Source organism: Notolabrus celidotus, chromosome 16, assembly GCF_009762535.1.
Source record: "Notolabrus celidotus isolate fNotCel1 chromosome 16, fNotCel1.pri, whole genome shotgun sequence".
NCBI classification, from domain to species: domain Eukaryota; kingdom Metazoa; phylum Chordata; class Actinopteri; order Labriformes; family Labridae; genus Notolabrus; species Notolabrus celidotus.
This window is the reverse complement of record NC_048287.1, coordinates 23379410-23400364: the sequence shown is the minus strand read 5'-3', so window position 1 is coordinate 23400364 and position 20955 is coordinate 23379410. Positions and strand designations below refer to the sequence as shown.

Below are 20955 nucleotides of genomic sequence, written 5' to 3'. Positions count from 1 at the left end.
TACAGTGTTCCCGCCTGTCAATCAAGTCAGCTGTGCCTCTCATTGGAAGACCCGTAATCTCAATATCTTCGAAGATGCAGTGTTAGAAAAAAATTCTCCCCCCATACAGTGTGTGCCGATCAAGAAATGAGCTATCCAGACTACACTCGTCTTTTGTACTAGACTGTAAATATGTTTATTTCTGCTGTAAAGATCAGCTTTTTTGAATTGGTGTGTATGTGGTTTCCAGTACTTCCGGAGCCAGCCTGAAGCGGATCCTCGATGAACTGCAGTTTTTAGCACTTCCGCATTGGACTCATATTTTTTAGATCGGAGGTTGCCGCTTGATATTCGTTCACTTATTAAAAATCAAAGACTTAATGCGATCTCAATTTAAGTACAATTTTTCATAGTTTTCACCAGTGCCTGGATGTAATACGGTATTATCGCCAGACGGTGGCTACAGAGTGCTTTGGCTGTTTGCTAACCGCATTAAGTAACAGAAGAAGAAGAATGCTAACTTCATAAAATAGGAAAAGAAGAAGAAAACATGAGTGACAGGTGCTGGAAATACATGTGTATTGGGGTCACAGGAACACCAACGTGAAGGTCGAGACCAAGCGGCAACCTCCGGTCTAAAAATATGAGTCCAATGCGGAAGTGTTGCTGCAGTTCATCGAGGATCCGCTTCAGGCTGGCTCCGGAAGTACCGGAAGTCACATATACATGAATGGGGAAAAGACGATCTTTGCAGCATTAATAAACATGTTTACAGCCTGGTACAAAAGATGAGTGTAGTCTGAATAGCTAATTTCTCGATGTCCTCTCACTGTGAGGGGGGTGAATTTTTTTCTAATTCGGTAATTTCGAAGATATTGAGAATACTAGTCTTCCAATGAGAGGCACAGCTGCCTGTGGGAACACTGCAGCTGTTGGCTAGGAGGCTCAAAGCCCGCCTCTTTACGTCACACTGGCTCGACAGAAGCAATATGGCTGCCGCAGCCGATTGGTCTCAAAACAGCTCTTCAGAAACAGATGGGTGACGTCATGGATCCTACGTCCATATTTTTTACAGTCTATGGTCGAGACAGACGCTGCCTGTGCCCGCTACCAGCAGCACCTCATCCCGATGCTGGTTGACGCAACTGCCCCTCAAACGGACCGTTAATGGAAAAGGTGTCCCGTGGAGTGTTAACTTTTACTGTTTAACTGACTAATGTGTTAGTCGCTGTTGGCTCTACTTAACCTTTCAAACCCGCTGTCAGAAGTCTGGACCCTACAAAAACACACTTAAAGACTCAAATCGGTTATGAATAATCCCCAAATAGATGTCAGTGAATATCGAACAGTATTTTAGCTTGAAATTCCCATCCCTAATCTCCAGTTGAGTGTGATCTTAATTCTTCAGCATACCAAGACTTTTTGGACAATGCAATGCTTTATTGCTTCGTGCAATAATTAACCATCCCTCTTTTCTTACATGTGCAATACGTTTTTTCCACTCATCTTCTTATTTCTGTTCTGTACATTGTTTTATACTATGATACAAGTATATGCACATTTTTCACCACGTCAGTGGTTTTATAAATATTTGTAAATTTACATATTTAGTTGTGTATACACGTTGTAAGATATGCTTATTTTTACTTCTTTAATTTTAATTGCAAATAACTTTTTAATAATTGCTATATATGCTCTTGTTTGCTTTCTACTGTTTTGCACTGTCTACTTTGCTGCTGTAACACTTAAATTTCCCCATTGTGGGATGAATAAAGGATTATCTTATCTTATCTCTTATCTTCCAACTTTGTGGCAACAGTTTGGGGAAAGCCCTTTTCTATTCCATCATGACTGTGCCCCAGTGCACAAAGCAAGGACTATAAAGACATGGTTTGATGAGTTCGCTGTGGAAGAAAAGAGCCCTGACCTCAACTTCATGGAGCACCTTTGGGATGACCTGGAATGGATATTCTACTCTTTCAACATCAGAGCCCGACCTCATAAATGCTCTACTGAATGAGTGGGCACATAGAAACACTCTAACCTCCATGGAAAGCCTTTCAAGAGGAGCAGAAGCTGTTAGAGCTGCAACAGGGGGACTAAGACCATATTAAGGTATATGAATGCAAAGTCATTACACTCTCCCTGTTAGTGTAACGGTCAGATGCCTGAATACTTTTTGCACATACAACTGCCTTCCCATCCCATTATTGCAAGAATACTTTGTGTTGCCCTGTGAGTGTCAGTGTATCTCACCTCTGGAGGTATGGAGTCAAGCCCGGCACAGTTTTCGTTGCATTTGTCGTACACGAGTCGCAGCTTTCGGAACAGCACAGAAAGCATGCGTAGGTGTTCCTGGAGCTTTCCCAGCCGGTCCTGGTGGGTTTGTGGGTGGTAGGTGACTCCATTAGGCAGCTGAGAAGCACCAAAGAGGGGACATTGTGTTAAGCAAAGTACAAGCCTATCATTTTGCGAATGCTAATAAAAAGCAACAGGCAGTGATCACGCACTGAGCGCTACGAGCCTCTGCTGTTGCCATATTGAAGATGCAAATTGTTTACGCTAATAACAAAACAGAGTTTCATCTCTACTTCAGAGTGAGAGCAACTTGACTTTAATTAAACCTCAGTGTGTTGACATGTTTGAGTTCATGCATCATTATCGGAACAGATCTTGATGAAATAATGAAATCACACTTTAAAAACTAAAAGGTTAAGAGCAGCAGCAGCAGCAGTGTTTTTATATCATTTATTCTCATACTGAGGCAGCATCTCTGGCTTACAACAACTAAAGGTGCTAAAGAGTAACAAGACTTGTTTTAATTGAGAGGACCGACAAACCTCCGGGGCAGTGCTGTCTGATTATAAACATCCTACATTACATGAAACAAGCATGCCTCCAGGGCAGGTAAAGTGAAGAGAGACACAAAGAAACAGAGCAGAGACAGAAAGGGAGGGGGAGAGGGAGAGAAGATAAATGGAGAATTTTTATGAGTATAAAGACAGGCTGTGATCTGAGAAAGAAAACAAGTCACAGCAATCCTGTTTGTGCATTCTGCAGCTGAGGCCTGTTTGTTTGGCCTGTCTCTCTGGCTGTGGTTCTAACAAGTTGCAGGAGGAGCGCCTCAGAGGAGCGCGGCAGACATCCATGATAAACTCGTGCTGACCTCGACACCAGGACACAATCAGAGGCTGAACGTCATGTGAATTGCAGAGCATACTGATAAAAAAAACACACTCCTCATACGCTGAATTTAAAGAGCAAGAATCCACCATCCTTGAACTGATGTGATTTTATACTTTAGGTTTCATGATGATTAATATTGACTACACAGTGGCTTAGAAACTACAAATGTAGATCTAAAAGTTGAGTTAAATGCTTTATCTATGTTGCTGTTTCTACTTCTCTTAATTGCTTCTATCTCACCCATCCTTCTTTCACGGCCTTGTTCCTCACTATCACTTTCACCTCTTTTTTTGTTGCTTTAATGAACTTACTTCCTTCATCCTTTTTGTCTCCGTTCATGTTGTTGGGTTCTTGTGTTGCCTGGGATCTTATAGGTTCTCATGGTTTCTTATGATGTTTGGTTAAATATGTTGTCACAGTTCTTTATTGTAAGTTACATTTTTTGCTTTTAATTGATAGTAAAGCTGAAGAGAGACAGGAGATGCAGGGAGTAGAGGGGGGGGAGGGGCATGTCAGATATAATCAAGACTGAGAGTCGAACCAGCAACTGCTGCGACAGGGACTACAGCCTCTGTATATGGGGTGCGTGTTTAAACCACTATGTCCACGGTGCCCCGTTCAAGTTCTCTTTTTATTGGGTTCTCATCATGATGGGTTGAATTTCTTTTTTTTTGAGTCACGTCGTATTTATTGAATTTTCCATACAAACAAAGACCAACTATAACAGAGACAACACAGAAATAATAAATGAAGAGAAAAACAAACAACACTAGATATGACTGGATACCAGTCACAAAACAGCTAAGGGAAAAAGGAATATTGTAAAAACAAACACACAAAAATATAATAATAATAATAATAATATAATTACTATCACCTCTCTCTTATTCTCCTCTATCCCTCTTTCAAGGCCAAACTCGGTCGAGTCAGATGGCTGTCAAACATGAGTCTGGTTCTGCCTGAGGTTTCTGCCTGTTAAAAGGAAGTTTGTCCTCGCCACTGTAACTAGCTAAATACTGCGAGGTGCAATGCTCATGATGGATTAAGGTGGGGTAAGACTGAGTCTTTTACCCTGCCTGTTCATAATTTGACATAGAGTGGTCCATACCTCCTATGTTATTATAAGCGTCTTGAGATAACATTTGTTGTGATTTGGCACTATACAAATAAAGATTTATTGATTGATTATTATTATTATTATTAGTAGTAGTAGTAGTAGTAGTAGTAGCAGTATTATTATTATTATTATTATTATTATTATTATTATTATTATTATTATTAGGATTCTTATTAAATTTGTCATTCTAATAATAATAATAATCATATTATTATTGATTCTTATTATAATTGTTATTATTATTTATGTAATAATAATAATAATAATAATAATAATAATAATAATAATAATAATAATAATAATAATAAAAACAACAATAATAATCATTTGAAAAAGGAGCCATAAATCAATTAATTCATTAAAAAGTGGACCAGATCACAGAGTTTGTGTTTATAAGAAGCTTTACCCTTTTCATGGTTCAAGCATCAAACTGACATATTAAGAAATAAATGTTGGGTTGAATTTTGAGGGGGGTTTTTGTTCGTTTGGATCCTTGATGTTCAAGTTAAATTGTAGTCGAGGCTTTTTTGCTGTTGGGTTGTTATGTTTTGTTCTTCTATACGCTGCTGTCAGGTAGAAACCTTGTATCTCCATATTTCATTATTTATTTATTTATCTGAAAAATGAATGTTTTTGGTCACCCTTATTTGTGCCTGTCAGTGGGCATTATACATTTTCAGCCAATAAAAGGCATTAGAAAGCACATGTGACTAACTCCCATTATTTAAAAAACACAGTTTTTCTTAACTTCCTGAAAAGTTTTAGAGACATGAGGTTGGATATGCTTCAGCTTGTTAAACACTTTGTAAGAAGCCCTTTGTCTTTCAAAGTGCTGTAGAAATAAAGCTATCATTATTTACTTATTATTATCATTACTCTAGTTCCCCCTTTAACACAGTGAATGTTGAAAGCTGAGCCTTTGTTTTACGAGTGTTGGATTTAATTTCAGAGACACTCTGACAACATTTGTCTTGGAACATCACAGTTGGGTAATGTGCATATTTCTCATCATTTCCTTTTTCCCTTCTTGGCGGACAAAACATTTTTATACAGTTTACACTCTGATGTTGACAATCTGACCACATTAAGAAGCTGCTTAGCATCAGAGATTGGATAGCACTGTTCTGGAATAAAGAGGACCTAATCTCCACTCTTTCCCCAGTAGTGCATCGTATTCCTTACATCCACAGCTTTCAATAGATCTCTAAGCATGCCTACATTTGTTTTAAAAATAAATTTCAATGATCCAAATACAAGTAGACAGCTGTGGTAAATCTCTGATCTCACCTGTGTCCACCATTAATCTCAAAGGTGTTCAGCTGACTACTTGTGTTCAGGATTTGTCAGTTTTTATGCTGGTATATCAAAGAGCTCTGTGCACAGCTGGTTACCAGCAAAACCTCTTATTTGTTTTGACAGCTGGAAAAGCAAAGTGTTTCAATAACCTATCTGTGTCTATCTATCTTTTCATTTACAAATGTCTGACTGCATTAGTGAGTATTTGGATGGTAGATCTCGTTAAGGACGCATCAGTACACATTAACATGACCACTACAAGTCAAATGCATCACTGTGTAACTTTCAACTCTGCTTTGATTCAACCTTTTATGTTCAGTACTATCACAGAGTCATGCATCAAAGTATTTTTAAAAGAAAAGCCTTCCCCGGCTTTATTTATACCTCATGATGCTGTTTCATCATTTGTATTGATGTGGTCATACCATTAGCACCCCCAGGGGCCCCTGGGCACTTTGGCTCCTGCACCCCGCATGCGCACACTTTGTTCGCCTTTTTTTAAAAAGCTACCTATAAGCTGGACATTTTTTATTACTCCCGCATCTTTCTCAGATTTTTCTTTTCTCTTTCTCTTATGTCGCTTGGCGAGTTTTCCTGCACTTCTTTCTGATGCTTTTTTTTTTAAACTTTAATTACACATGATTGGTTCGCTATGGCTGTTGCTGAGCACAGTTATGGCTCAGCAACGACCTCTTTTACTCTAACATTCACACATCTTAACTGATAGAGGGTCAGGTAAAATGAATTAAATTCTTACGGACTTTACATGAGAAGCATATTTATTACAACCTATAAAGTGCATTGCAGTTTGCTAATTAGTCATCACTTTTTTTTGCCATCTGATAGGATGGATATGCACCTTTTTGTCCCCCACTCCCATTGCAGAGGGCCCTTACATGCTCAGGGCCCCTGGGCACGTGCCCATATTGCCCATATGTTAGATCCGGGGCTGGGTCATACTAAAAAACATAGACAGACATAGTGAGACAAACCTGCATGTTCCTGAGGAGCTGGAAGATCTCCATAGTCCTGAGCACAATGTCCTGGACTGTCTCCTGGCCGATGCGGCATAGCGAGGCTGTGTTGACATCACGCGCCGCCTGGGCTTGCTGCTGTTGCTGCTGTTGCTGTTGCTGTTGCTGCTGCTGCTGCGGCGGCGGTGGAGGCTGCCCGCCGAAAGGTGAGACAAGCGGAGGGGTTGTCATGGAGACAGCAGGTAAGGATGCTGGTGGATGATGGAGGTCTAGGTCCAGGTGAAGTAACCTGTCAGGCTAATCCACACTGGCACACCTTTTACATGCCTTTATGAAGTGTTTACAGGGGTGGAAAGAAAAAGAGAAAGAGAAGTTAAATGAGTTGAAGTCATTTTAATGTGTGAATACATCACCTTGAAGCGTCAGTAGAATATTCATTTAAGTTTAACAATATTTATAAGCTGTAAATATTCAGCAAAGTGAAGTAAAAGCTCCATGGCTGACACAAATAAACAGAAACCAACAAAGACTCAACACAGATAAAAGTCTCTGAGCTATCGTTGTGGGAGATCATCATATAAGTTGTGAGTGGAGATTTCTGATTAGTTTAACTTGCCTTGACATCAGTACAAGTCTTAAAGATGCTTCCTAACTTCAAATATCACACCTGAGAGTCAGATAACGGTGTAATTAACACACATGTTAAAGTGGAGTGGCTGCTGTCACCAAAGCTAGGTGGACAGTCACAGCACACGACTCTCTCGGTTCATTATTTCACTGTGTCCTTGTGTTAATCCGGACCTGAGTGAAGCTTAACATCACAGTGAGTGTTCATAATCATTCAAAACTCCATAAGACAAAGTTAAATGTTACCTGTGTGGTGATAATGTATCTGTTTTGTTGACATATCAAGTTTCCTGCTCTCCTCCTAGAATCTCAGCTTCTGCAACTATCGCGAGATTTGGACTTGACATCCCGACTGGTGGTGGTGGTAAATGACAGTGTAGACGCGCCACATGTTTTATGTTAATGTTTATTTATTTGCACAATTAAAAGAAAATACACACAAATAAAGAGCAAAAATAAATAATATAGTCTACTGTGCAGGAAGGGGAAGAAAACTCAGAGAGCTTATTTGAAGCCTACACCCAAATAGTGTTCTAATATCAAAAATTAATTAGAATATTCTAAATAGACAAAAAGATTATAGTTGATATTAAAAATAAAATAACATAAGAATATACAAAATTAACACTTAACATAAATACACTTATTACATCAACAGATTTCAGAAGTACAAAATATTAATATGATGTGTATGGACACCTGTTTATGAATATGTGGTTGAGCATGATGAGTATAATTAAGTAACAGTGGTTAAAAGTTTTTTCAAGCATCCTTTATAACATTTTAAAAAGAATTAGAGAGTTTTTTTTTGCCACATTGGAATAAATATTCCAGAATTTGCTGCCCCTGAAACGTATTGAGAATTGACTTCTACAGGTAAAACATTTAGGAGGATGAAGAAATAAAGTTTGATGAGTTGAGTAAGAGTGGACCTGTGAATTTAATTTGAAGTAAGACTTGAAGTGATCAGGGATATTCTCTTCACGTTGTATTTTATACAAAATAAAACACATATTTGAAAGATATTGATGTTATAGATATATAACATCATATGTCATATTTTAACTTATTTGATGGGTTTAAAATTTTGTCCGTCAAATTGAAGCCCCTAACCATTTTTTTTTTTCAAATACTGTCAACATTACGGTAATGTAAGGCGCACTGCAAATTCGTTAGGGCTACTTGGAGTAACAGCGCCGTGTGCTGGTGTACTCTTATAAATCATTCAACTCATACACGTCAGAGTTCATCAGCCCTCAGGCTAATTTAAACCACATCATTGCTTCTCATGGGTCATTATATCATAACTTTTTTAGTAAGCATATTTCCTATTCATCCTCTAAATGGGTTATGTTGTCTACTCCATGTTTAATCAAATCCTTCAATGTGGCCATCCATCCATTACTTATAGAGTACAGCTGTGCTTGGATTATTTTGAGGGCCATCAGAATTCAAATTAATTTGAAAGAAGAGGTGTCAGACATATACAGAAGGCTCTGCGGGACTGCTTCCTCAGCATGTGCTCTGCCATGCAGCAGAAATACAGAAGGGACTTACAGAGACTGGAAACGGGAGCTTTATTGAAAAATGAAAGGCTTTGCCTTCAGGCTTGAGTGGGGCTGAAAAAGTAGATTAGGATTCCTATTACTTAATTTACATTATTCATTCAAATTTGGGGTTACGGCCTGGATTTCAATTTCCTTTATTTGAAACAAAATTTGAGTAATAATAACCGGATGTAATATTTTATTTTAACTCATTATCTTTCTCTAAAAACTCCCTGTCTAGAACATGCAATGCTTATATGAAAGTTCTCTTTGCAGCCCATAACTTCTTAATTGCAGACAGAGTGCTGGTTTGCTTGTCACAATGAATGAGTGTTATTCTTACAATCCCCATCTGCCACAGCGCCAGACCAACTGAGGCATGCCATGTGGATATGAGTTTCTCAATAACCAACCAGCATGTCTTCCTCGGTTGCTTAATTGGGAGGAGAAAGTAAAGATGGTGATTTGGTGGGGGCTGGTAGTGAAGGAAGATTGCTTTGGGAGCTTTATTGCAAAATGTGACATTTTATAAAAGAATGAAACACAAACTAAAGTTCTAAGCTAGCTGTCTTCAGGCCTTTAGTTACATGCAAGATCATCTATCATCACTGATCAGAGTAAGAAAAAAAAACAACAGTGTATTGATCACATAAAGGCAAGCTGGTGACAAATATTTTGAATTTAAATGAAATTTTATGTTCACGTAAACTTTATTGAGACAATATTGTGTTGTAAATCCAAAAGCTACCCTTATCAATCGAAGGATAATGCCTCAGCAAAAGTCAAATGTCTCATTGTTTTCCTTTTGCTCAACTTTATTCAGACAGTGCGGTCAAAAATCGTGTCGTGAGAGACCAGCCAGAAGAAGACTCGAATAAATAACTGAACAGGCTACAGAGATGTCCTTGAAATTGCAGGTGGATGCATCATCTTCAAACCTGTAGGTCCTTGAACCTTGAGCTGTGGATACAGAGAGAAACAGGGGGATGTAGTTATGAATGAAAAAACAGAGAGAGAGTGAAGATAAAACCTAGGAGGAAGTAAATAGTATCAAGAAGCTTACGAAAAGGACATAGAGAGAAGGAACACCCTTTGTGAGGAAATGCAAACGGTGCAATAACAATCATTAGCTGAGGGGATATCAGGACTAAAAAGGATTATCCAGCCACCTTGTGCAACACTTGTGTTTTAATTAAAACACACTGATCCCTTCCCTTCAGGTTTATATGTTAAGATGAAGACAGGAGGGAGTACACTGATCTCCTCTGAGGGCATCATGCACACAGAAAACTTCACCTCTGGATGTCTCTGAACAGAAGAGGGAGATTAGAATAGCTGAAGGTGTTGGAAACAGAGCTTACAGGGGAAGGTGTCAGCATGTAGGTGTACACGTGTACATGTAAGAATATGGCAATAAGTGTTTCTTTACCTGACATTTCATGAAAAGTAAAAGTGTTTGAGAAGTATTTAGACTAGACATCAGACTTTATTCACTTAACTGTACAATGTGATGGTATCAAGGGCAGTCTACAGCGTCTCATGTGTTATCATTTACTTCTGATGTGGACACGTTTTGCAGGACATCTGAGTCCTGCAGTGTACAGTCAGTTTGTTCATTTCACAATGTGTTTTACCAGACTGGCCGTCTTCTAGCTAATATTTAAAGTCATCACTGAATTTATTTATTTTTTTATCTATGTTTTAGGCAATGAGTTATGTGACTTGACTATGTCAGAATTGAGTTGAGACAGAAAATTGTGTTTATAATGCTGGACAAGACAGCCTGAATATTTTCAACTAAGAGACAAGTCCACAAAACAGGTAGAGGGTCTACGAAACACTTCACAGCTGCTTAAAGAGAATCAAAAACTATATGTGCCATGTGTTTTGATTAAAATTAAATTGGTAAGAAAAAAAAAATGCTAGTATTTATTTTTATCATAAAGGAGATCGATATATTTTACTATGAAATGTGCTTTAAAAAAAGGTATTTTAAATATATATATATATATATATATATATATATATATATATATATATACTTTAAAAACAAAAAATAATTAAAAAAATAAAATAATACAAATACAAATACAATAATAATAATAATAATAATAATACAGGGATTCACAATGTTTTTATTATTTATTTGTTTTGTTTTATTCAAAATTTCCTGGGTTGTAATCATATTTTTAAATATTTACTTTTTTTTTTTAAATGATTAAAATGATAAATCTTAAAAATCTGAAGAATACATTTAAAACAGGACATTTGGATAAAACAAAATAAATAACAAAAAACTATTATGGGTTCAATAAAAATGTAGTTCATTATTTTACTAAATTATTTATTATCATTATTTATTGTCATTATTAACAATTATGAAAAAAATATTATATATTTTCATTATTATTATTATAATTATAGCAATATTAGAACTGCTACTACTAACAATAATAATTTTTAAAAAGCAGTGTTGCTAAGCTTTGTGTCAGTTGTTACTAAAGATGCCCTTTACTGTGCTACTGCATCCAGAGTCACCCTCAGCTTTTACACAAGGACACAGCAGAGAGGAAGAAGGTCAAACTGAAATAAGCTTTAAATACTTTAATGGCAGTAACATGTCACAGGTCCCTGCTGCCCCATAAAGGCCACCAAGGTTCATTAAAGTAGCATACAGACAGATAGGAGATAAAGGAGGTGGGTTACAGATAACTTACAGATCAATATGCCCCCTTAAAGATTATGGACCCATCTCAGAGCACGATGCTGACATCAGAGGAGATGTGCTGTAACTCTCGAAGCAGGAAACCATTAATTCAGACCTTTTTTCCATGTCGTTCTCCACTCTCCCTTCCAATTTCCTACTCTATCCACTGTAATATCCTCTCTGAATAATTTCAAAGAAGCCCAAAAATACATAAAAAAAAACATATGCATCTGCCATGAAACTTTGGCTTTTCTGTTGTAGCCAAATTGAAGACCTTAGTGTCCTTTGAGCAGTGCATAATAATTAAATACTACTATAAGAAGACATTGTGAAGCTAAAACAGAGCTCTGTCATATTTTACAGGTTTCTACATCTTTGTGTCCTTGCACAGTTGACACCCAGGCTTCTGGTCGGACTGTCTCTCCATTTGAATCGTAACACTGTGGAAGTTGTAGGAGGAGAAACAAGCCTGTGTTATCTCTCTCTGGACAGACTGAGGATCCACTGACTCATCTGTGGAGGAGAGAGGGAGGCAAAGGAAAAGGAAATAAACACATGTTAGTCACCTTTTGTTTTTATGCTGAATATTTATCATGTGCCTTAAAAGCCCCGCACTCCCTCCCTTCAGCGAGCAAAGTTTCCACAAAGAAGACAAATATCCAAAGGCATGCTAGGAGCCCCTTGAGGTTGTATTGCTCATTCACAGACTGTTTATTTAACGTGCTTATTTCACACTCGAAAGTAGAATTGTAAGATAGATTAAAAATGAGTAGATATCTTCTAATCTTTAATCTTCAAAAACAAAATCTAAATTGTTGCCTGAGGAAACATCAACTTGACTCGATTTCAGCTGCATGTTTTCAGCTGTGAGACTTAACCTTACTTAAAACTGAATGCTTCCATTAAAGTTTGAAAGATCATTATCATTTAGCTTACATTGTTACCCAGCTTTCTTGCTGATCTTCCGGTTGTTTAAGACGCTTGATTCTGATTGGTCAAAACCAAGTGGCAACCTCCAGTCTCAAATTATGAAGCCCATGCAGAAGTGTTAGAAACTGTAATTCATCGAGAATCCACTTGAGGCTGGCTGCAGAAACACCGGAAATCACATACTCACCAATTCAAAAAAGACGATCTTTGCAGCATTAATAAACATGTTTACAGCCTGGTTAAAAAAACGTCTTGGGTCTACGTAGCTAATTTCTCTATCGGCACACACTGTACGGGGGCTGAAATATTTTCTAATGCGACAGTTCAGAAGATATTAAGATTCCAAGTTTTTGCCCAAAAAAGGACATGGCTGACTTGACTCCCGGTCGGGAACACATAGCTGTTGGCTAGGAGGCTCAAACCCTGCCTCTTTACGTCACAATATGTCTGGTTGAGTTCCACATTTCCAATATGACTCCCGCCGTCGATCAGCTTCAAAACAGCGCTCAGGAATAGATGGGTGACGTCACGGATACTACGTCCATTATTTATACAATCTATGGTCAAAACCCCTTGACAACCTCTCAACGTTTATTAACTTTCATTAACATGAGCAACAAAAGAGGCAAACTGATGTCTTGTCAGATCAATCTTCTGAAAAGAGTTCTGGCACATTTTGCTCCTGCTTGTTAACACCATAGACCGTAAGGTGAGGTAAAACCATTAGTTTACGTTGCATTATATTGGCAAACAATATGGCTGAAATGCTAGTTTCGGTTAGAATGCGGCAGGGTTAACAACACAGACATTTTCATATTGGATCCTGTCCAGCAATCCTAGTAACGAGCAAGGTTATTCAAGGCTTTTTGCCAACATGTTTGTATCTTAAATTGGTAGACAGCTTCGCTTTGGGATCTTATCTCACCCTGTTGGGATTCTATTTCAAATAAGCACCTGCTAACCATATATTATTCATTACTTAACTAAATGCTCTATTTTTTCTGCTTCTTTCTAATTAAAAAAATAAATAAATTACAATATTGTGTATTTTTGGCAGTATTCTGACCAATCACCCATCAAATTCTGCTCAACTGTAAGTCTAAGTGGATGTGTGTGTTAGATCTGAAGTTTCCCCATCAGATTTAGCATTCACAAACTCGACTCAACTTTATTTAGAGTTCCACAGTTTTGGTGCATAAAAACAGAAATGTATCTTTCTTTGTTTGGGGCACATTTAAAAGAGATGCATTCAAGGACCTAGGTGACCTGACAGGAACATAATATGAAAGATGATCTGTAATGTAAGGAGGAGCAAGGCTGTGTAGAGCTTTAAAACCAAGTAAAAGATCTTTAAATTAAATTAAATTCTAAAAGAAACAGGGAGCCAGTGCAGAGTTTTAAGAAGTGGAGAGTTAAAACTCATGAACAGTATTTTCTTAAAACATAATAAAGGAGTCATAAATATGTGGAGACAGCTTCCTCTTGGAGACAGCTTCCTCTTACCTATAGCTACATGACCAGACAGTACAGCCTGGTTCATGGTGAGAGCCCAGATGTGAAGGTTGTGGACAGATGTAACCCCCTTCACTGATAGAAGATGATCCTGCACCTCACTGTACTTCACACCAGCAGGAGTACCTGAAAACACAGAGAGAAAGGAGCATTGAACACTGAGCCTAAATACCGAACAAAACTGTGACTCATATTTAATGTTTTTACCTTCCATCAAGACAACGAGAATATCCCCCGTGATGTTGAAGGATGTGCATAAAACAAAGATGGCAAACAGGAAGGTGCAGATGGGATCAGCTATTTTGTATTCAGGCTGAAATAAACAAATTGAACAGAGGTTCAACTAATTTCATAAACAGGCCAAAGCTTCAAAGGCCTTATAAAACGTCTATATTTCTTAGGTTTTTTATATGTGCAATAAATAAATAGATAGGTTACATTTTTTCTTTGCTGGGCAGAACTGACATATAATCTGCAAAATAGCACAGTTGAAATAATATGGTTAATCCGTTTTGATCACCTTTACAACAGTCTGTCCTTTGCAGTAGATTTCCTGTACTGCTGTCTGAACTTGTTGTACCAGCATACAAAGTGCAACATTAAGTAAAACAGTAACTGGACTAAATTGTAAATGCTTCGAACGCCTTCGGAAAAATGTCCAACCTGTTGAGAGATACTGTACTATACTGTACCTATTTCACATCTTCTCCATACTTGTCACCTCCCCTCATAACTTTAAGCTTCGCTCTGCACAACATTGCACACTTTGTGCACACTGGAAGAAGCTCCTTACCTTGAAAAATATAATGATGGCACTGATTAAAACAGAGATGCTCTGGAGAAGATCTCCCAGCACATGGACGAAGGCAGCTCGCATACTAGCATTGGCCTGCTGAGTCCTTTGTCCTTAAAGAAAGTAGTTCAGTATGATCCAGAGTTAGGGTAAGGGAGGGTGAAGTATTCTGGTTTCCAGGGTGAGGGTTAGTGAATTAGGTGCTTAACTTGTATTTGTGTGCAAGGAGCATACCTTTAGCAGCGCTGTTTTGCCACAAATGTTGCTGGTCATTATTGAAATCAGCATCAGTTGAGATTTCCATATGCTCCTTTCCTTCCTTGCGACTGTAGCCATGACTGTCTGAGCCGGGGCCCCCGTGACTGTGTGAGCCGGGGCCCCCATGACTGTGTGAGCTGAGACCTCCATGACTATGGCCACTGCCAGACTGGTGAAGAATGACAGCCATGCTGTTATGGTAAATATTTCAAAAGTGTTAAAGAAATCAACTCTGACATACAAGTGGTTTTGCCAGCACAACACAAAATTCTTCAAGAATCCATGACATGGGAATGAGTGACATTTCTACTTACATTATATTAGCGATCACAGCACAAGCAGAGGTAATGAGCATGATAGAGCCATTGATGGTGTAGTCATCACTGATGAGACGAAGCACAGCCAGATAAACCAACAATCCAGTCACCAGCCAGATGGTGATAACTGACAGCAGCGCACCCAGGATCTCTGTATGTTTGATAAGATGACGAATGTGAGGAGGAATATAATTCAGGAAAAATACTTTAGAACCAGAGGACCAGTGTTCAAATATCAACGTGAAGATGATCTAGTCAACTCATTGTGTCGTTTGGTAAAATATCATATGGCAACATAACGTATAAAAACATAATGTATCGTGACATGACATAACCTAACACAACAAGAAGTGACGCAACCAAGCGGAAACCTCCGGTCTCAAAATATGAAGCCCATGCAGAAGTGTTAGAAACTCCAATTCATTGAAAATCCGCTTGAGGCTGGCTGCAGAAATACTGGAAACCACATACACACCAATTCAAAAAAAAAAACGATCTTTGCAGCATTAATAAACATGTTTGCAGCCTGGTTCAAATAATCGCTTGGGTCTACGTAGCTAATTTCTCTATCAGCACACACTGTACAGGGGGTGAAGTTTTTTCTAATGTGACGGTTCAGAGTGATGTAACATAACTTAACATAATGTAACAAGTCACAACGTAACATAATATAATGTGACGTATCACGTTACGTCACGTCATGTTACGTCACGTTACATCAGTTTACATCACATTACGCCACGTCACATCACGTTACATCACATCACGTGACGTTAAGTTACGTCACGTTGCGTCAAGTAACGTCACGTCAAGTTACGTCACATCAAGTTATGTCACATCACGCCACATCAAGTTACGTCACATTACGCCACGTCACATCACGTCAAGTTACGTCACATCACGTCACATCACGTCAAGTTACGTCACATTACGCCACGTCCCATCACGTCACATCACGTCACATCACGTCACATCACGTCAAGTTACGTCACATTACGCCGCGTCCCATCACATCACATCACGTCACATCACGTCAAGTTACGTCACGTCACGTCCCCTACAACTTAGTCCTTTATCAGCAACAACTATGCTGTGGGTACAAATCCTCACTGCCGTAATGAATCCTTCACATTTTAATTATTGTTTTTTTTTCTATGTATATGTCAGTGACAAATAAAGCCACAATCAGCAACCAGGATGACGTCAGTTTAATTCTGGAATTTGATAACAAATGTCACACTTTTGATCAACTCTTTATTATCAAAGATGAGGTTTGGAGTTCAGAGTGCAGTGAACTGAATGTCTGTCCAGTGTGCCTGTCACCATTGGTACAGTTAGTGTCCAGACAAAAACTACAAAGGGCAAAATAGACTCAAATGATACTCAGACTAACAGACATGTTTATCTAAAGACCAACACTAAATCTCAAGTGTCTGCCAAAATGAACACCACAATGTTACATTTTGTTGAAATCAAAGTCAGGAAGCTTAAAACTCTGAGAGCAGCTAATGATAAATAAATGTTGCTGACACTGGACCTGCACGATGCCAGCCATAGCTGAGCTTGTGTGTGGCAGGTCTGGTGGAGAGCCAGAGGGATATCAGGCTGATGATGATGCTGGTGAGGTCTACCAGCAGGTGAGCAGCATCTGTCATCACCGCAAGACTGCCGGCAAAATACCCCCCTGCAGATAGAGATAAACAGTTTACAGAAGTAATAACTGAACATTAATATTACACTGCTTTAGAGCTAAAATGTACCTGACCTGACTGTAATGTGTGGGGAATCGTAATTCATAAACAAAGTACCTGCATGTATATACTAAATCTGAAGGGTGAAGAGATGGGAGGTGGAGGAGGAAGAGGAGGAGGAGGGGGAGTATAATATATGACAAGGCCAACAGCAAATGATAAGGTATGTATTTGTTAGAAGAAATAGAGAAAATGATTTTAACAGACTGACTCACCAATGATTTCACCAATCACAAAAACCAGGCAGACGACTGAGACCAAATACAACCTCTCCCTGACAACTTTCTTCTCTTGCTCACGGTCCTGCTGTGCATGGTTGTTGTCATGGCAATGCTTGATGCCAGCAGCTATCTTCAATTCCTCTGTGACACAGTTCCTGGAGATGCATTACGATTTGAGTAAATGCAACCATGTGACAGAAGATAATACTCTTTTATGATTCATTAGAATGCATTAACATGAATTTATTAACCTGTGAATTTTCTATTGCTGAAAAACTGGGGTTCAAAAACACTTAAAGGACTAAAGAAAAGTTCCAGAAATTAAGTCAGGAACAGGACCCCGCCTCAACCCCTAATTATCGCTCCTTACCTCGACCCCTTCTTATCCCTTTGTACCTTGTCCCCTACTCATGCCTCCTTACCTCAAACATTACTCATCCATCCTTTCCAGACCCCTGCTAATCCCGCCCTACCTCAACCCTTTATCATTCCTCCTTACCTTGAACCTCTACTCATCCCTCTTTACTGTGACCCCCTTATCATCCCTCCTTACCTCAACCCTTTATAATCCCTCCTTACCATGACCCCTTTTCATCACTCCATACCTTAGTGGGATGAGTAGGGACTCATTCCACCTTACTACAACCCCTACACATCCCTCGTTACCTCAACCCCTACACATCCCTCGTTACCTCAACCCCTACTCATCCCTCCTTACCTCAACCCCTAGTCATGCCACCTTACCTTGCTCCCTTCTCTTCCCTCCTTATCTCAACCCATACCCATCCCTCCTTATCTCAACCCCAACTTATCCCTCCTTACCTTAACCCCTACTCATCCCTCCTTATCTCAACCCCTCCACATTCTGTCCTACCTCAACCCTGTCAATCCTGTCAATCCCTCCCTACCTCGACCCTTAAGCTTGTTTACATAAAATTCTTAAAACTGTGCTATGGTTTTGTTTTTTTCTTGAAGTATAGTGTAATGTTCAATGAAGGGTTCTTATTTTTTAAATACAGTTTTACGTGCCACAGTTTGGTCGTTACAAATCTACAAAGACGTTCATGTTAGTGACAGTTCCAAAAGTGTCATCTACAAATCATTTGGTTTGTGCAATCAAGTGTTCAAAAACAAAAGATGTTAAGTTTACAACAATTTAAAACCAAACAAATAAGCAGATCCTCAACTGGAGAGACCAGGCTGTTCAAAGAAGTTTGTTTAGGGATCAGAATCAGAGGCAGCATCATTAAAGTATTGAAAATAGCAAATAAATAAGCAAGCTGGTGAGTAGGTAAGTAGGTCAGTTGGGACAACTAAACTGCCCTGCCGGTATTTCTAACCTTTACAACGTACAAAAAGTAGTACATGCACAAACAATATTTGAGTATTCAGTGGGATACGAGATCCAGAATTGAGAGTAAACGTGTTTATTACAGCAGTGAATCCACATTGACCCATCTATAGAGTAAGATCAAGTATTCTTTCTGATTCATAGAAAGCCAGTCGAATAAGTAAAACCCAGCAGATCCCAGAACAGTTTCATCTGGAAAAACCTGTTTGTAACTGATACAGTATGAGCACAAACACAGCCCACAGCACAACTGGCATGATGGATATTTTACTAAGATCTGACAAAACTGAAAACTTTAGACAAACGAGTGAGTAACTGACTCCTAAAATAAGAGTAGATTTGACAGGACATATGTATACCTCAGACAAAAAAATAAAAACTTACCCTTCCACATTTGTCTCTTTCATGTCCAACACTGGCCCAAGTCCCTCTGAGTCTCTGTTTTTGGACGTGACTGACATATTCCTCAAGTTTTCAAAAACTGCCCTGGGAGGAGTAAAACTACTCCAAAATTCTGAAAGTGTAACTATACAGCCTTTCTGAGAAAACTACAGTTGAGTTTCTCCAGTACTTTCTGTCTTGTGATCCTCTCCTCGCCTTGTTGATTCTGCTTTATAAACAACTGTTGAGCTTTCTGTTAAACAGCCCAAAAGGGAAACAGCTAATTACTGTATATGACCCAACCATGCAGCATGCATATGCATGACCACATGCAGCCCCCGAAAGCATGTGACCTGCCTGAGGTTGTGACCTTAATGTATAACACTAAGCAAAATGGGAAAAGCGGCTGTCGAGCCACTCAACAGACTTGTCAGTTTCATCTTTTAATTGTTTTGTATAGACCAAATAGCTGAAGATAAATCAACCTCAGAAAAATATGCATGTTCAGCAGATACTCGGTCGATATCAGCAGGTGGGCGGGGCTTGTTGTTCAGGTCTGCCCACTTCCTTGACCCACATTACAAGGTGATTATAGATTACAAATTTATTGCACATGTTCTTTTTATTTTGAAACACTTCATTTAAGAAAATTTGTTGAAGAATCAGTTGATAGATATATATGTATATATAAACTGTTAAGTCCTTGTGTTTTTTATTGTATATATTGGCTGATTTAAGTTAACTCGACTACAGCAGCTGCCAGGTCTACAGAAAGGACAAAGATTTAAGGTTAAAAATTTTGTTTTAATGCGCAGTCATTGGCTTTGGAGTCCAATAGGACTCCTTATGCCACTGAGCCATAACCTGTTTCTAATGTGCTGTCAGCATTGATTGTGAGTCTGCTCTTAGGCCCATCAATCTTATTAAGTCCGGACTGTTTTCTTTCCACTTCATCTCACCTTCTGACTAGCTTCTCCAGTACAAGGGCCTGTGTCCACTAGCAGCATTTCTTCTTTGACAGTGACTACTTTCTTTACCAATGCAGTTCAGCGCTTTTAGGGAAGTTACTTTTTTAGCACAAAAACGCAGTATCAGCTGTATTTGTCACTGTGCTCAACCCACTTAGTTGAAGTACTTCAACTGTAGGATCACTAACGCGCTTGTCAGTGTCACCTCTCCTTAACTACCAATTAAAATTAAGAAGGGGCGGGACTTCAGATATGAAATTCTGCCAACATAGTGTTAAAGACCCAGTTTTTCAAGGGTCTTTAAAGGGTTCTTCACCGTCACACTAGGCAGTAATTATATTTCATGTGTAAGGATACAGGGCGTCTCCTCCTCTTTATAACAGTAGCTTAAATTGCGTTGATCCTTGCGGCCTCTGTTCGTTAACTCCTCTTCGTAGGCACAGCCATATTCAAGGGCCAGTCTGAAAAGCCAGTTAGAGTGCAAACTCTATGATCAAACTGGTATCACTGGGTAAGATCAAATTAGTGGTGACTAAGCATGCATTCTTCACTTTTAAATGGTCCACAAGTCCCTGATATTGATACAGTTCTGTTCCAACAGGAGGGAAGGGATTCTCTGAGCTAACTTTTTTTGAATGAGAATCCCCCTTGGTCGTTGTTGACAGGTAATAAAATCCTGGACTAGGTTCAACATGGCTGGGACGTAATGGAGTATTTGATGTTTAGAATGATATTGGAACTTACAGAAAATGAGGAGATGGTGGTTTAAATACTGTCTGCAGGTTGTGTTGGTAGGTCAGCAAATATAGCTTGAAAGGCAATGGCAATCATGGCATGATGTCAGTGGCTCTGTCAAGTTTTTAATACAAACCTGCTGACAGGATATAGGAACAGGAATGTAATCTATTGTTTAGGGATGAATAGCAACAGCAATTGTCTCTCCATGTTAATTGTCAGGAACCCCAAAATAGCTAGCTAGGTACATCAAAAATTAAACAAACTGATGTGTTCCAAAAGAAGACCCATAACATAAAGTTTTT

The 20955-nt window shown here is 38.8% G+C and overlaps 2 protein-coding genes across 2 annotated transcripts in view; both read right to left on the bottom strand.

The window, feature by feature from the left end:
- Positions 1-7532, bottom strand: part of med30 (mediator complex subunit 30) — a 55328-nt gene extending 47796 nt beyond the window's left edge. The window contains exons 1-3 of the mRNA XM_034704868.1: positions 7426-7532; positions 6571-6879; positions 2236-2394 (exon numbers count right to left, since the gene is read on the bottom strand). Of these exons, the coding sequence (XP_034560759.1) occupies positions 2236-2394; positions 6571-6783 (372 nt within the window). The 5' untranslated portion in view covers positions 6784-6879; positions 7426-7532. The remainder of the gene's footprint in view (positions 1-2235; positions 2395-6570; positions 6880-7425) is intronic.
- A 3783-nt stretch (positions 7533-11315) lies between these two features.
- On the bottom strand, positions 11316-19408 carry LOC117827586 (zinc transporter 8-like). The gene is made up of 9 exons (XM_034704184.1): positions 18951-19408; positions 17210-17370; positions 16781-16927; positions 15241-15394; positions 14903-15117; positions 14669-14781; positions 14083-14188; positions 13867-14001; positions 11316-11946 (listed from the first exon to the last, which is right to left on the bottom strand). Exons 1-9 carry the CDS (start codon positions 19025-19027, stop codon positions 11801-11803), a joined length of 1254 nt encoding a protein of 417 aa, XP_034560075.1. The 5' UTR covers positions 19028-19408; the 3' UTR covers positions 11316-11800.
- Positions 19409-20955: the final 1547 nt, after the last annotated feature.